Source organism: Netta rufina, assembly GCF_964035555.1.
Source record: "Netta rufina genome assembly, chromosome: 34".
NCBI classification, from domain to species: domain Eukaryota; kingdom Metazoa; phylum Chordata; class Aves; order Anseriformes; family Anatidae; genus Netta; species Netta rufina.
In genome coordinates this window covers 848,638-865,116 of record NC_140158.1, presented here as the reverse complement: position 1 = coordinate 865,116, position 16,479 = coordinate 848,638, and the positions used below count along the sequence as shown (strand labels likewise).

Here is a 16,479-nt window from a genome sequence, read left to right as displayed (position 1 = left end):
TCAACATTGCCGAGGTAAAGCACAATTATGGAAAATATTTGGCAAAGATGTAGGTTGTACCAGTGCGGCTGCTGCAGCTGCAGCAGATCCTGGAGCATTGGAGAAGATAGAGAGGGGTTTCTTTGTGAAAAGAATGCTGTTAAAAGTGTTTTCATGCCAGAAATTAGGATAAACGCCTCTGTTGTTTGACATCCTCTTTTGACCGGGCACATTGGCATTACAGCGTACCTGGCACGCTGTTTGTATTAAAAAAAAAAAGGTGTTTTAGTCAGGGCAGGCCAGAAACCTGCCTTGGCACTTGCACATCGCAGCAATGCTTACAGACCCTGCATCCTGGCCTGGCAGCCAGGATCTAAATCCGATGGTGCTGTTGGTAAACTGAAGCTCAGGAAGCGCTTCTGGGTTTTTCTGTCCTTCCATGTGAATTTTTACCCTGTGAAGATGGTGTATGAAGCTATTTTCATAACAACAAATAGGTTTAAAAGCAGTTTCAGTTTAACATCTACATGCTTGTGTGTTATTAACAGAGCTTTGTATACTGAGCTGGTGCTTGGTAGGAGAAAAAACATAAATCTTACCTGGGAAACCTGGAGCCCCTCAGCTACATACTGCTATGAGGAAACTCAGATGTAAGAACACACTTAAATAACACCTCACCAGAGCTGTTGTGCTCCTGACCAGCAAAGGCACCTTTTTCCAACACTGTCGTACTGGAAGTTGATGCAGCTGGTTCCATCCGTAAAGTGTGACTGTACAGTGCTGTAAAAGAAATATTTTTTCACAGCTTTGGAGAAAGTGAAGCAGAGAAAACCACACATAACCACTGATACCTGGACCCCAAACTGCCACAGACTGACAGTGATGCCCACTGGATATCTCCTGATACCCTGCTGCCTTCTGACTGCTCCAGCAGAAGTCCCGTTTTAATTAGCCAGCAGGTCCCTCTGAGGGAGGGACTTTGCTAAAACTCCTGCCGTAGGAAGTATCCTACGGGAGCCAAGTTGCTAAACTGATGTGTGGTTTTCCCTTAACCCCCTCACCCCTGACTTTCCAGCTCCTGACGACACTGCCAACGTGTGCGGTGTCACCGTGTGCCAACTAGGTGCCAGCTGCCATGGTTTATATATTGTAAAATTAGTGATTTGGGACTCGTGAGCACTGAGAAGAGATTAGCAATTGCTTAAGAGCTTTCCTTGTGTCGCTCTGGGGCAGGGAGATGGGTGAAACATCTTAGGCTTGAAAGTGATTCCCTGCAGAGTGACGTGCTCAGATCTGCACAACAGATCTGTCGTTTGGTCACCTTATTAGATCCCTGCTTGAGAGGTTGCTTGCAAGAATCGATTCCTCTTCACCTTGATGTGTCAAGCTAAAGACAAATCTGTGCCGAAGCACTGTCTGATCAGACGAGTGCCTCAGTTCAGGATTGTTCTTTGACAGCTACAGAAACAGCAGGACGATCAGCGCCTTCAGGAACAGATGAATTTGATCTTGAGGCTGTCATAAAACAGGTCCCTGAAGTTTGAAGACTCTTCAAATAGTTTGGGCCAGCAAGGAGCAGCTGTACGTGGCGGCTGCGGTAACTCGGGGCTCCGAGTCTCAGAGAGCGTGGTGAAAGGTGACCCCCAGCCGGCTGCTGGAGGAAGCTGAGGCAGCGTTCAGCTCTAACCTTTGCCTTCTTGGCTGGCATCTTTGCACTCCTGCTGTCAGTCGGTGTTGAGTGTCCGTCCCCCCCGCCTCAGACCGTGCCCTCAGATGTAGGCAGCGTTTAGCAGCTAGAATTCCCTCAAATAGAAAGAGTACAAATGATGCGTTTTCTGCTTTTGCTTTGGAACTCTTAGCTTGAGGTTTTCCTGCAGGCCATGAGGTTTCTTGCAGCAGCAGGGATGAGTTCTGTTAGCAAGAGGCTGTTCTGTGCTTCGACTGTAGGAAGATGAATGGTTACGTGTGCACCGTTAAATATAACTTGACACCTAGCACACCGCACTTGCAGCCTGTGGGGTGCTTTAACAAGCAGGTAAATCAGCAGAGGCTGTTTTGCAGCCGGGGTGATGCTGGGTGATTAAAAAGCAGGGGCAGAACAAGGAGTTTCTAGTGTTTGTTCTTGCTTGTCATCCGACTCTCCACTTCCACTGTTCTTTAAAAAAAAACAAAAACAAACAAACAACAAAAAAAAACAAGGGGTAAGCATCTTAATATCTTTATTATAAATGGAAGGCACAAAACAGGCCAGCAACAGAGACTGTCCAAGAGAAATGCTTTGTGCTTTATAAACGAACAAGGCAGTACCCTTAGGTGGGTGTGATAATCCTCCTCTAATGCGTTTTTGGGGTGCAAAAATAGATTTGTTCCTTTCTTGCTCTTCTCTGCAGGACAAAGGCAGAATAGGCAACTGCAAAGTTAGACCAGGGAGGTCAGTTTGTTCCGTACTGAGAAAGACAAGCTTGTAAAACAAACTAGACAGATTTTCTTTGTACTATTCATCTTCCTTCAGCAAAGGCAAAGCTTATGACACTTGTTGGTGTGTATTTCCAGACCCCCAGCTACTGGCACTGTAGCGCATCTCTAATTCTTTGGTACAAAAGGTTCAAAATCTCTTAATGCAAAAATTTTACCAGCACCCTGGAGCAAAAAAAAAAAAGAAATCGAAAAATCTTACCGACTTCTATTACAGACCTGCTGAGTGCACCAGAGTTACTCACTTTTATTCAGGCTTTCAGGGGCAACTTCAGTTGGTTTAGCGCTTGGATTGCTATGTTGGCAGATGTCAGTTTAAAAAAAAAAAAAAAGCTTTTGAGGTCCTTTTTAAAATGAGACTTTTCTTTTGGAATTTGGAATACTGCAAGGTATTGTTGGTTTTGCTTTCTTCCCATTCCTTAGACCAGATCCATTCAGATTCTGAACAGCGTTCCTGGTCTGTTCAGGAAAATGGAAGGCAACAAGCAAAATGATGAGCTCCTTGGGCAGTCAAAAGAGCTAAATCTGGAGAGAGTTTTGAGTCAAACTTCCATGCTAAGGAGCACCAGTAATTGTTAGAAGTAGCTGCAGAGGAACCTGCATGGCACTGGGTGTGTTTCTGAAGGTGCTAAAGGTCCGAAGTGACGATTCCTATCCATACTAAAGAAGAGAAGGAAACCTTGCACTTAACTACTGTTTTTATTCCCTTTGTCCAGCAGTCAAAAGCAGTAACTAATATGAGAACCCAACTTTTCCTCTCTTTATTTTAGATTTGGGAAAATTCCCTGCCAAAACAATATTTCCTGGAAAATTCACTAGTGTTTGTGTGAGTAAAAGCTTCCAACCTTTTATTATGAATTTGTAAGAACTATTTCATCCACTTTTGTCCAGAAGAGTCAGAAATAATTTGCACAGAAATGTGCAGCGTTTTAATGAAAGGATTCAGAATCACTCTAATTTGAACTTCATCTGGTCTGGTTGCAGGTTTTGTGACATTTAGTGTCTTTAAAAAAAAAGAAAAATCAAAATTTCTAGCTTCATATCAGAAAAAAGAAAAAAAAATGCTTGTGGCTAAATAAAATCTGTTGCAGCTCTGCTCATCGAAAAATCATTGGCTGTTAAATTGGACCTAAGTCGTCTTCTCTAACCTTTCATGATCCTGCAGCAATGGATGGTGATGGATATATGGATTAGGGAACAGCACGTGATGGCAAACCTGTGGTATTTGCTACAGCGCAGAAAGAAAAACCAAATTGCTTCCAAAAAATCAAACTAATTCAAAATCCTTGGTATCATGCAGCCATGCCACTGGCAAAGTGAGCATTCCCCTGCCTCTCAAAGCTTGCTGTACCCTTGATCTGCTGTCTTGCTGCTGTTAATTGATTGCAACTCTACGTGTCTGATCAGGGCTACGAGTTGTTCTCGATATGGAGATCATACAACATATACTGTGCACGCTTGTGTGTATAGATATGTTTATCCTGTATGCATGTACATCCGTATGCATATTTGTGTGCTGGCCCCCAGATCCCTCATGTTACAAAGCATCGGCCTCGAAGGCATACTCATCAAAATCTTTTGTAGAGCCTCCATTTTTTTCTAGTTCCCTCAAAATGAGAGAATTTTTATGCGCTCTCTGTGTCGAAAAGGCAAAAATTCTGATTTTCACTGTCGCTCTCGCTAACTTTCTCTCACTCCCTCCTCGTGTGTGTATAAACACAGATGTGTGTATGCGTATGCACATCTGTGGCTTTAGATGCACTGGTATGTTTTTTGCTGTACAGGTAATAAAGACGGGGAAAGGTTTTTGTGTTTTCTTAATAGGTGAAGAAATCTTGAAGACCAGAGATTGGAATATGCTGAATTTTAAATTAAAAAAAAAAAAAAAAAAAAAAGTTAAATTGTCCGGCTGTGGAAGATAGAGCCTCATTTTTGCAGCCACTTTGAATCACGAGTTCATCTCTAAATGCGCTGTTTTTTTTTTGTTTTTGTTTTGTTTTGCTTTTTGGTTTTTATTTTTTTGAAGAGCTAACTAACCCTGGCTGCGTCCAGTCTGAGAGAGCATTCAAATGGACTTGCTTCCTCTATTAGTTATAAGCTGTTTAAAAGCGCATCCTATGTTTGAATTGTGGATGAGAGGTTCCCTTGGCAAAGTGAGGAGGAAAATTCTTCCTACCCCTTTAGTATTAATTCACGGATTCAGTCTTGGTTCGGCCTACAGGAGCAGTTAACTGGAAGCCTTTGAAGATCGATAACTTTGCTGAGGTTGTCCAGGTAGGTGAAATCGAAGACCCACAGTGCCTGGAACGTGCTGTTTAATGTGTCCTAACTGTGTTCTAGAGAAGTTATTTGTAGCCATAGTTGATTATTGACTTGCATGTATCATCAGGTGGTTTTTTAAGGAGTGACTCCGTTTTCAGGCTTCCAGATGTGCTCCAAGTCATATTATTGAGGATGTGGAAGAGAACGCTTGCTGACAAAGCTCCTGGCAGCTTTACAGAACTTTAATATTTAGTTAGTTCATGTAACAGCTGATTTCAAGGCTTTGCTCTCTTCGAGAGACTGATAACTTGATTTGATTAACTGAAGAAAGCTGGAAAAATGTTCGTTCCTCATTATTTTTCACTTGTTACTTTCTTTCGGGTTACTTTTAAAAAGAAGATTTCACCGATCACAAGCCAGTAGAAGACTTTCAGCCCAAGCAAGGGTGAAGACAGCTCTCTCCAAGAGCAGAGGAAGTCCCAGTGGAGAGAACCCAAGCTTGTTAGCAGAACTCGTCGGCATGTCTAAACAAGGAGACGACTGCTACTTCTATTTCTATTCTACCTGTACCAAGGTATGGCTGGTTTTCCTTTGCCTTGCTTTTTTTTCCCCTTTTTTTTTTCAGGAAGGAGTAGATTAGGAGGAGGAAGCACACTGGTCTTTGGTTAACTTGAGAACCAGATAGATTCTGAATTCAGTTGTAGCAACATGAGGCAGCAGCATGGCCATTTTTGAGGCTGTACTCTATTTTCCTTGTTGGTTTCCTTTTGGTTCCAGGGAGACAAATGTGCCTACCGCCACTGCAAAGCTGCTCTGGGCAATGAGACGGTCTGCAAGCTGTGGCAGGAGGGTCGTTGTTTCAGAAATGTCTGCCGATTCAGACACATGGAAATTGACGTGAGTGCCTAATGATGTGTTCTCAAAATAAATCAACAAAAGCATTTTTCAGTGCCGTAGGTGTACTGATTGTGCTTTTGCAGGATAGATTCGTTTGCTTCAAAATCATACTGGTTTCTGTTACCAAGAGGGGGGGTGGGAGGAAGCAGAGGGAAATAAAATCAATGCCTTAGGTATGTCTTAGCAAGATATTTTTTTTTTTTTTTATTAGATGCTGACAGTTTTCTCAAGAGATGCAGAATAGCTGTTAAATAGACTGCTCAAACCTGCTGGAGCAGGGGGGTAATAAACAGGCTGTTCTATCCTCATGGGAGCAGGCTTGATAATGAACTATCAGGTCTCTTCTGACCCACAGTCCTTCAGATAACGCTGTTGTAGCTGCCTGGGGTAGGAAGTGGGGAAAGTTAAAGGTGCAGCAGAACTAAGTGTCCAAGAAGTAGTTCTAGACAGGGTTAGCCTAGGCAATTTCAGATGTTCTTTTTCCCTCTGAATAATCCTAGTATAATCCTAGGTGTATTAGTTTAACCCACCCTCAACGGATGTCTGAGAGTGCCTGTCTTCTCAAACTGAATGATGACCAATCTAAATGTGCATAGTGGTTACAGCTTATGCAAACTTTGTGAATATGCCCAGAAATACTACACTTAACTGAGAAACTGACCTTTGGAATGATGTTTCAGCACTGTGTTGTGACAGCTGTCACGATCTGGAGCTGTGCATCTCTTTGCAAGCCTCAGGTGCATGTTATCACAAGCTTTTCTTTCTTTCTGTCTTCAGAAAAAGCGCAGTGAGATTCCTTGCTACTGGGAGAACCAGCCGGGAGGCTGTCAGAAAGCCAACTGTGCTTTTCATCATGCAAAGGGACGTTACATCGATGGACAATTCTTACCACCAAGCAAGAGTGAGTTTAGGTCCTTTTTCTTTAAGCGCTGAAGAATTAATTTTGAGTAGTACTTAGTGGGTGCCAATCCTGTAGGGGGCATCAGGTAACTGTTCATTTGTGAGTGCAGGAAAAGGTCTGCAGTCATAGGTGTACTGCACCGAGTGTACTGCTGGTGTTTGTTTTCTGCTTTCGTGCTCAGCTTCTCTTTGCTTAGTGTGATGTTTGCCTTGCAGTTTGCTTCCTGTTGTTTCCTCTTTTGCTGGGTGGTAGGGAGATGTGTTGTTGTTCGAAGGGAAGTCATTGTTCACGGCGTAAGCAGTGATGGGATGGGCAAAAGGAGATGCTGAACTCGTTGTCTGTGCGGGTTATCTGCCTTTGCTACCATCTCTTTGCATTGTGGTCAAAGTTTTAAACTGCCATATTACCGATGATCCTCCTCTTCCTCTAGCTACACTGCCAAGTCCGCCTGAGTCCGCGGACAATGATTTGAAAGTGGCTCAGATGTCACTGCAGCAAAACAAACTTTCTGTCCAGTCAAATCCCTCTCCACAGCTAAGGGGGTGACGAAAGTGGAAAACTCTGAAAATGTCCCAAGCCCTACACACCCTCCAGTTGTAATCAATGCTGCAGATGATGATGAAGGTGATGATGGTGAGCATGTTTTGGTTCTTGGAACGAATTTGTGCTGTAAATGATTGTGTAAATCTTTGGTTCTTGAAGGAATCTGTGCTGTAAATGAATGTGTTAAATCTTTGGTTCTTGAAGGAATCTGTGCTGTAAATGAATGTATAAATCACAGATGACCTGAGGTCTGACTAGCAATAGGGCAGGCAGTCTGGCCAGGTCACTGGTGGCTTTGTCTGGCAGTCGGTGGACAGAACCTGAAACGTTGGAGGAAAGCTTAGAACCACTCCTGGCTGTAGCTGGTCTGTTGTGTAAAGTTCTATGTGAAACTAGGAAGGAAATTTCTTTTTTCTGTCTGAAGAGCAATGTGTTGTGTAGTAGTTAAAGCTGCAGAGAGAATCTAGAGTCCTAGATGTTTTGTCCTAGTGTATTCTACTTAGGAGTTCATCAGGTCAGTGTAGCTGTTTAAAAACAAACAAACAAAACAAACAAACAAACAAACAAAAAAAAAAAAAACACAAAACAGCAACAAAGTTTTTTATATGAACCATGGGCTGAAGTGTCACTGCATGAGCTACGTAATCATGACCAATCTGGTCTATGCATAACTGAATCGATTTTTCCCCTTCAGACCAACTTTCTGAGGAAGGAGAAGAAACTAAAACTCCCGTCCAGCATCCAGCTGCGGAAGGCAAAAATGGATTACGGGTGATTTCCACTTGGAAAGGCAGTTCTACTACTACTAAACAAGGTATGCCAGCACCTTAGTAGGATAAATCAGAAGAACTTGACAGTTAACTCAAAAGCAGTGTGGTGTAAAAACACAACAAAATGTAGGGGTGCTGAATGGAGTCGGTTATTCCATGATCTCATTTCTGCCATTAATACCATCATGTGCCCATTGGGTCAGAAAGGTGAACTCCTTTTCTTTACTTTTGGAGAACAAAACAGGGCCACAGCATGGAGTTTAAATGGCTGCACGTGCAGCCTTGCAACCACTGTTGATAAGCCATATCTAACGATAGAGGGATCTAATATCGTGTAAATGGATTAAAATTAAAACTACATTTTGAACCCTGAAGGATGAAAGGAGGGGCAAAATGCCATTGGTTCTATGGCTCTTTCACTTGTGAGGAGTGTTGACAGGCTTCATTCTAAATACTTCAGAAAGTTCCTGAGCGCTAAGAAGCCTGAGGACCTGTGGTCCTCAGTGAGTGCCTCTAAGCCTGTCTCATGAACTGTTTCCTGTTTTCAGAGGGCAATCTGAATTTTGGAATAAAAACACTTGAGGAAATCAAATGGCAGAAGATGAAGGAAAAAAATAAGAGACACGGTGCTGAGTTAATATTCCCTACTTTCTTATCCTGTTCACGGCAGGTGATGGTGACTGGGAGCTGCTTGAGGGACAGACTTCCATTTTTAGCTGGGGGCATAAAGCAACCTGATTCTCAGCCAGCTGGTATTCTAAATGGGAGTTCAAAGGGCAACCAGAGGCAAATTAGTCACCTCTCTTCTTTACATGCTCTGCTTGCTGTATTTTTGACAGTAACAAATCATTTAAAGTTTTTTGTTCTTTGTGATAGTTTTTTATGTTGGGTAAACTTCCTTATGTTTTGGTTGCTCTGAACAGAAGGTTCTTCAAGATCTTCTTTTCGTCCCGTTGATTCTATGATTTTTCCTGCTCCAGAAAAGGAAAATGTCCGGACAGTGGTGAGAACTGTGACACTGTCTTCCAAGAAAGGTAATAATGAATGCTTTTGTTTTGATTTCATTACTCCTAAACTGGAGGGTTAAGCAATACTTAAAACAATTCACCCATGTTAGCCTTCTGGTGCTGCCTTCTGTTCAAAACATGCTTTTATGCTTAAAGTCCCTGGTTGTACTGGAAAGATTTGGTGCTCAGGTTAAGTGCAGTGGCAGGAGAAAAAAAAAAAAAGTGCCAGTATGCCAATAGGGGGGTAACTGAAAAACAGAAGAGTAACGAGAAGAAAGAGCTGTAGAAGACAGTGCTATATACGAAGCAATTTCTGAAGCATTAAAGAGGCTGACAGTGGCAGGTGTGGACACAGTATGACAGGAGTTTGTGTATAAATTGTTTAGAGCTGTGCAAATGCCTTTTAAAGGGAAAAAAGTGTGGAAGTACTTTTACTCGTAGACATTCACCTTAGAAAGGAATATTTCTCAGCATTTGTACCTAAGAATATTCTGCTTGCTTATGCAGCTTTGTTCTGCACAAAGTATAGGTGTCAAGCAGACTCAGATTCACTCTCTATTATCTCAGCTGGAATTTGAAGCAAGCACTGAGACTATTAATATTTTTTTTCTATGTTAATTATAGTTAAAATATGAGTTTATGTGGTTTAGCTGTCAAAAGAGTGTCTGACTGGGGTTTTTTGGACATGGGCTAACAGGATACTATTTCTGTTGGCTACTGGTTTCTGTGAAATAGAAAAAAAAATTCCCTTTTGTTTTAGGGGAGGAACCTGTGGTTCGAGTAGATCTTGCTGATAGACAAGGAAAACGGAAAGCCTCCGCGGGTAAGAACTTTTTATGAGCTGTTATGTAGCTGTTATGTTATGCTGCCTTCTATATATGACTGCATTAAAGAGTATTTGTGATGTATGAAAGGAAAATACATTGCAGTGGAGATCTGTATTGACTGCAGAAATGGCAAAAAAAAAAAAAAAATAATTTAGCAGCTGAAAGGCAATTCTATGAAAATATGCTTGAAAAATAGAAGCTTGTTGTTGACTGTTCTCAAACTTTCCTGCAAAGAAAAGTTCTTACAATATTCCTTGTTTTCTCTGAAGATGATGTAAGCAGCCTTCCAGTGAAGCGCAGCCTTGCTGAAAGGCTGGGGAAGAAGGTAGAGGCTCCGGGAAATGCTGACAAAGCACCCAAGAGAGAGACAGGTACTAAACGGGCATCTGGATTGGATTCCTGGGTTTTGTATTTAGTCTTTCTGTTTGTCCTTTTCCAGTGATGTTTCTTTTTGCATGTTGGCTGAGGTCGTAATCACTGGGATTCAAAGTCACCTTTCCTGTCTTGTTTTGAAATGTGAACCTGAAGTTGACATTATGCAGCCTCCCTAATTCGTTCTTTTTCTGTTTTGCAGTTCGAGTTCCCAAGTCTCTGAAGGACAGGCTGGGATTACCTCCTAAACAGACCAGTACTGAGAGAGGTAACAGCTAGATATTAAATGTGCTTTCTCCTCCTTCCTTTCCATGAACTTGGAGTGCTTTCATACATCCCTAAAAACTAATTTAAACGAAAACAAAGAACTGACGCCTCTTGCTTGAGTGCTGAAGCTCTTCTGACAGCCACTATCAGAACTCTGGCTCTAGGTGTGTGTTTATTTTCTACTTGTGCCTTGTCAAGGTTTTTAGCTGCTTCTGTGAAGCGTTACGTACAATTAGAATAGAACCACTGCCAGGAGCAGGAATTTGAAATGCAGACTAAAAAAGTAATAAAGTAAAGCAGCATTTCTGTGTAGCAGTTCTCTCTGGATAGGGCTGGTCTTCAAAATACAAGTGGCTCAAAGGAAGAGGAGAATGTTGTCCTAGGGATATTGTTCTAAGATGCATTATTGGGAACAGTCAAGATTAGTTTTCCTTAGTGCTCTGACAAATTTTGGAGACTTAAAATATTGCTGGACTCTCTTTAAATGTTGGTGCTTCTCCTCATTTCTTGATGATGACAGGGAAGGCTGCTAAGCCGATGGGAGAGATCCATGTGAAAACACTGGAGGAAATCCGTCGCGAGAAAGCTCTTCAGAGACACGAAACTCAAGCCAAAGCCGAGGCTGAAGGGCATGGTAAAACTGAAGATTCCAGCGCAGGGGCAAGAGCTGCTCATGCAGGTGGCATCAAAACTTTCTCTGAAGCCTTGTCTGAAAAAAAGAATAATCGCTTGGTAGAAGAGAAGAAAAAAGCAGGAGAATCCCATAGCAAGAGCAAAATTCAGGGTGAGTCCAAGAAGCAGCCCGCTCTGCCCGGGCCCAGCAAAGGGCAGGCGAAGGAGCCGGCAGGAAAAGTCAAGCCAGAAGGAGAAGTGCGTGTTAAAACCTTGGAAGAAATAAAGCGTGAGAAAGCTCTGCGGATGCAGCAGAGTGAAGGAAATGTGCCAGCTCCCTCAGCACAACCCGGACCTGCCCCAGCAGAGCAGAAATCTTTATGGAGCACAAAACTAACAGGTAATAAGATGCTTTAATGCCTGCCCCAGTGAGGTGCTTCCCATATTGAGCAAGTTCAGTTTGCTCAGGATCTGCTTCATGGATAAATGCTGAATGGCTTGCACATTGTAGCCTTTCTCTCTCTCTCTCATGGGACACAAGGAAATAAATGCACAAAGGAAACAAGTACCCAGCTTTCTTTATTTCTGCCGTTGACAAAACTTTTTTTTGTCTTTTTTTAAAGCACCTGAAAAAGAAGAAAAGAAGGCAGTGGAATTGAACCGGCCTTTTCCTAAACTTTCCTCTGGACCTGATGTACAGGTGAGTCCTCTGTGAAGACACACATACATTCGTACAATTTCTGATAATTCTGACAAGTTTTGTTACTCACCGTGTGCCACCCTCTTGAGTGTGTTCTTACCCTTCAGCACCTGGTAGGAGCTGCAGTGCAGTCTAAATCCTATCGCCAGCAGCATTTCCAGACAACTCTGTAATCCTCAAACTTGGAATCAGTCTGTTTATACCACAGCAACAACGAAACCCTGTTAGCACCAGCTGAAATCTACACAGTTAACGTGGAGGGAATTCTTTTTGTTCTTACTGACTTGATCTGTCAGACACGAAGGATTTAATACAGAAGGCCAGAGTTCTGTGTTCAAGGAAATCAATCAGTCAGTGGATACTGTGTAGGGGAACTTGTATGACTTTCTGCTGCTTAAAAAGAATGTGATAAATAGATGTACAGCAGAACACCCTAGCTGTTTAAAGAAGCTTGCCGTAGTGGATATTGCAGATACGTGAGACTGCGTCCATAGTAAAGCATGGCTCTTGTTACAGGCAGAATTTTATGGAAAAAAAAAAAAAAAAAAAAAAAAAAAAAACACAACAGTAACCTGAACGAGATTAATATGCTGTTCCACATCAAGACCATTTTGGAGGGATTGCTGATCAGATTTTCTTAACGAAATCTCCATGTATTTTTTTTATTATTTTGTCCTATTCATGCACTACTTTTCTTTCCTTCTAGCCCACTCAGCAGAGTGGAACTCGTAAATGTCCAGAGAAGAGCTTTGTAGAGAGACGGTGGGAGAAGTGGCAACAGAGAGAACAACAAGAGAAGCTTCGGAAGGAGGAAGCTGCTGTCAAATCTACTGCTGGCTTCTTTAATACTGAACCAGCAGGGAAAGTGGCAGCTCAATTTCAGGGCCAGGAAGCTAAAAGTAAGTGTTGAAGGTTAAGAGTTACTTAGGTTGTCTTCTGAAATACAGACAGAAGATGACAATTCTCATGCTGTAACTCTGGCTGGGTGCATTTTGCCACGCAATGCTACGAAGCGAAGGGTGTACTTTCTTTTTCTTAGTCTGTTTCTTTTCCTGCCAGCCAGATGTTAGGTAAGGAACGGGAGACTAGAAAATGACACTACAAGTGTGGACTTCGTAGAACAACTTAACTGTGGGACATCACTGCAAGGGAGAGGAAGCTGGTACAACAGTTGCATACACTCTTGTCCTACTATAACTGCTGCTTTTTCCTTTCCTAGCGGGAGCAGGACTTTAAATATAAAAGCCGTCTATATTTGTGAACCTAGCTTGCACTTAGGATTGCTATGTGTCGGAGGTTTCCCTTGTCCTGGATTATTATTTACTGTAGCTCTTTGGTTTCTTTGTTCCTTTGTATGGCTTGTTGGTAGACAGAGTTTACTATGTGGAAAAGATTCCTGAGAATCCAGGCAATGGCGGTGTAATTCTGCTGGCCAAATGCATTTAACTGTGTAGAAGGACTGTGGAAATGATTAAGAGAACCTGGATTTTTCCTGAGGCAGAGCAAGACTGTATCAGTTCTCTCTTCCTTTTACTCTAGCCAACTTTATGACACCTGCGAAGCCTTTGCGTGGGAAAGTCACTTTCCCCAAGAAGAAGGCACTGAAACGTAAGGCACCTGGGAGTTATCCCTCTGCCATAGCAGCTGTGGAACTACAGACTGCCTTTGATGCTGACATGATGGGACCTCCAGCCAGAAAAGCAGCCATGGTAAGGCCAGGGGCTAATGCAGAGATGGATCCCTTGCTAAATTTCTACCCTCCTCTAGGAGAAAAGGTGGAAAACTCAAACGTTCTGCAGGCCTTCTGTTTCCTTTGAAATCCAGTAGCTGTCTCCAGGATGCTTGTAGAACCCTTCTGTATTTATGAGATGAATGGCACTCTTTAACCGGTACTCTGATGCTGTGATTTCTCTGGTGTGGGGGATTTTGTCCATTAATGCCATGTTCTTAAAAGACACAAGATCATGAGTAACCTCCATGTGAATGTGAACTTTCTTCAGGAGCACCTTGCTTTTGTATTTTGGCCACGGCTCCGCAATGCCAGAGGAGAAGCAGTGTGGAGGAAAAAGCTATTAAGGAATCTTTTACCCATGTGTCATAAATACTGTTTTGCTGCTTTCTAGGGTGTTTCAGACGTGCCGGAGCACGTCCCAGCCATCAGACTTGAAGAAAATCCCCCAAACAGGTGACAACCCCAACTTGCTCTTTTTCTTAATCAGTGTATATCCCCAGGGAAACATAAGTTCTGTCACATGTGGGAAAAAATGAGGGTTCTGAGATAATTAAAGCCCAAATCCATCAAAGGAATAAGTCACCTGAAACCACTTTCTAGCAGCTAGCAGGATTACTTAATTAGGCTTTCTTGAAATGCTGCAAGTCAGCACAGCTTTCCGGTGACTTCTTGGGTTGTCTGAATACCTGAACGAGGATGAGGTGAAGTTCTACTTCCTCGTGAGGTGATAGATGATGAGTAGTGTCCTCTGCCTTTTGGTCCTCAAGAATGCCACCTCAACTCCAGGTGCCCTGGCTTCACAGATAAACCCCCAGACTGAAAAATGTACCTGGTAACGCATCGGACTCTAAATGTAGCCCTGGGTTGATTGATAACAATCCCTGTGTAAGATTGAAGCGTAGGAGGGCTTGCCTACAGTTTTAAGAGCCGGTTTGCAGGAAAGGGATTTCCCGTTAAGAAATGGCATATCCTGATTGTTCTTTCTTGCTCTCCCAAGACCTGAAGTGCGTCTTGGAAGCCCGGAAAGATTTGAGGAGCAGATGGAGATGGATCTCGAGACCTCGACCTCAGCTTCTTCCCAGCTAGAAGAGGCACGGACACGCCGGCTGAGTTCCACAGGGAACGCGCCCTTATCTGCGGATGAAGATTTTGAGAAGCTACTTTGGGAAATCTCAGGAGGCAGACTGGAAGCCGAAATCGACTTAGACCCAGGGAAGGACGAGGATGACCTCCTCCTTGAACTCTCCGAGATGATTGACAGTTGAACTGCGTAGTCCTATGGTAGAATTAAAAAAAAATTAAAAAAAAATTAAAACTGTTCTTCTTGTTGGATACCCCGAGGTGATCCTTTTTCTAACTGAGGCTTTGCAATGAGACTTAAAGCACAGTCCAAAGTGGTAGAAATTGGCAGGGTCTGCACTCAGTTGTCCTAAATTTCCCTGCTGGTCAGAGTTAAGGTCTTGTGCATCCGTTCTGTAACTATAGGTGGTTACCTTCGATATCGAGAGGACAAAGCACTTCTTTTGGCACAGAAAGATCTCCATTGGCACGCCATGGTGGCTGCGAATCGATCTTCTGATGGAGCGATGCTCTGAAGGCTTAAACGTAAAGCTTCTTCCTTCCTCCGCCCTTGGCACAACTCGATGTTGGGCACATTGTGAAGCTTCGGTGTTCTGATTTCTCGGACAGTTGATAGCCAAATCCTGGAGTTACTATGTCAACTCTTGACTTTTACTCGTGTATGCCATTGTTTTGACTGTACCCGTGTCAGATGATGAAGCTGTAGGGGTGGGAGGGAGCAGAATCGTTATTCCAGTGTGTTGTGGACCAAACTTGCTGCCAGGAGTGGGGGTGGGGGTCAGCCCACCCAGCCTTCCTTTCAATTATCAGGGAGGATCAAATGGTGAAAAGCAGCAGCTCTGCCATGCGGCTCCGCTACCCCCACTCCCTTCTCTTGTGCTGTACCAAAGTTCCCCCAGGCTTTGGTTGGTGCTTTTTGCTGGTGTGAGGACTCCGGGGCGAGCAGTCGGGACTCTGCCGCAGTTACGGGGTCGATGAAGGGTTGTTTAAGTGCCTCTTGGTTTTAAAAGTTGCTCCCCTGAGCTGCTGGCTCTGCTGCCTGCTACAGCAAATGTTCGGGTGCCATCAGCATCGCGCTTGGGCGTGGGCACTGACTCTGCGGAGGACAAAGCTGAGATTCGGGTGTATTGTGTACCCTGCCACCAGCCGTCGTTTTTTTTCCCCTAGCAGATCAATTTTGAATTATTTTCCGAACTTTTCGCGGCACGGTAGGCTCTTCCAGCTATGATTTGTGAAGCTGTGGGGGCCCTCAGGCATTTGCTGCTGGCAGAGGAAAAGCGCTTGTCGAATTTGTTGTAAATACTTAATGTTTGGACAAAACCACGCGTCTGTGTGTGTGTGTGTGTGTGTGTGTGTGTGTGTGTGTGCTGTGATGCCCCGGCCCCACCAGGGAAAACCTCCGCCGACGAAACTACTGCTGGAGCTCACGCAGGCCTTCATCGTGCCAAAGGACTTCACGGGGACTTCTGCCGGCTCAGTAATGGGGGAGAAAAAGCAAAATCAGGAGGAGGAGAGCTCAGAGACTGCGCCCACCTGCCCTCGCTTTCCCTTCACCCCAAGCCCTGTTCTACGATCAGCCTTCGCCTCTTCTGCCTGCGGTGCTGGCAGCGGGAGCGGCGAGGCGGCGGCAGCCATGGCGTACCGCGGGCAGGGCCAGAAGGTGTAGAAGGTGATGGTGCAGCCCATCGTATCCTTCCTGCGGCTGGGGGGTGCCGGGGAGGTGGGTGGGGGGCGGCTCGGACCTCAGGGGGCTCGGATCTGGGGCCCTGGGGGCTCGGCCCGAGCCTTGAGGCCTTGTCCCGGGGCCCTGAGGCCTCATTGTGGGGTTTGGGGCCTTGCCCCGAGCCCGGAACTGTCGTCCCCGTGCTGAGCCCTTAACGCAGCGCCCCAGAACCTCATCTTCCGCTACCTGCAGAACGTGAGTACTGCGGGGAGGGGGTGGGGATGGGGATTTGGGGGTGTGGGGGGAGTGGGGAGTGTCTGGGGATTCCCCTTGGTGAGTTTTCGGCTCCTGGCCGTGTCCCAGGACGAGTTTGTGGGGGATGGAGAACTGTG

General features: G+C 44.2%; 1 protein-coding gene across 1 annotated transcript; it reads left to right on the top strand.

Annotated features, from left to right (window-relative positions):
- Positions 1 to 5,236: 5,236 nt before the first annotated feature.
- Positions 5,237 to 14,609, top strand: LOC311220569 (zinc finger CCCH domain-containing protein 11A-like; the record flags this gene model as incomplete). The annotated part of the gene is given in 16 exon segments (XM_084304131.1): positions 5,237 to 5,290; positions 5,494 to 5,613; positions 6,391 to 6,514; positions 6,945 to 7,055; positions 7,058 to 7,147; positions 7,752 to 7,871; positions 8,376 to 8,453; positions 8,751 to 8,861; positions 9,595 to 9,657; positions 9,931 to 10,032; positions 10,236 to 10,301; positions 10,821 to 11,312; positions 11,720 to 11,725; positions 13,152 to 13,321; positions 13,736 to 13,797; positions 14,342 to 14,609. Coding segments are annotated over 16 exon segments (2,037 nt in total).
- Positions 14,610 to 16,479: the final 1,870 nt, after the last annotated feature.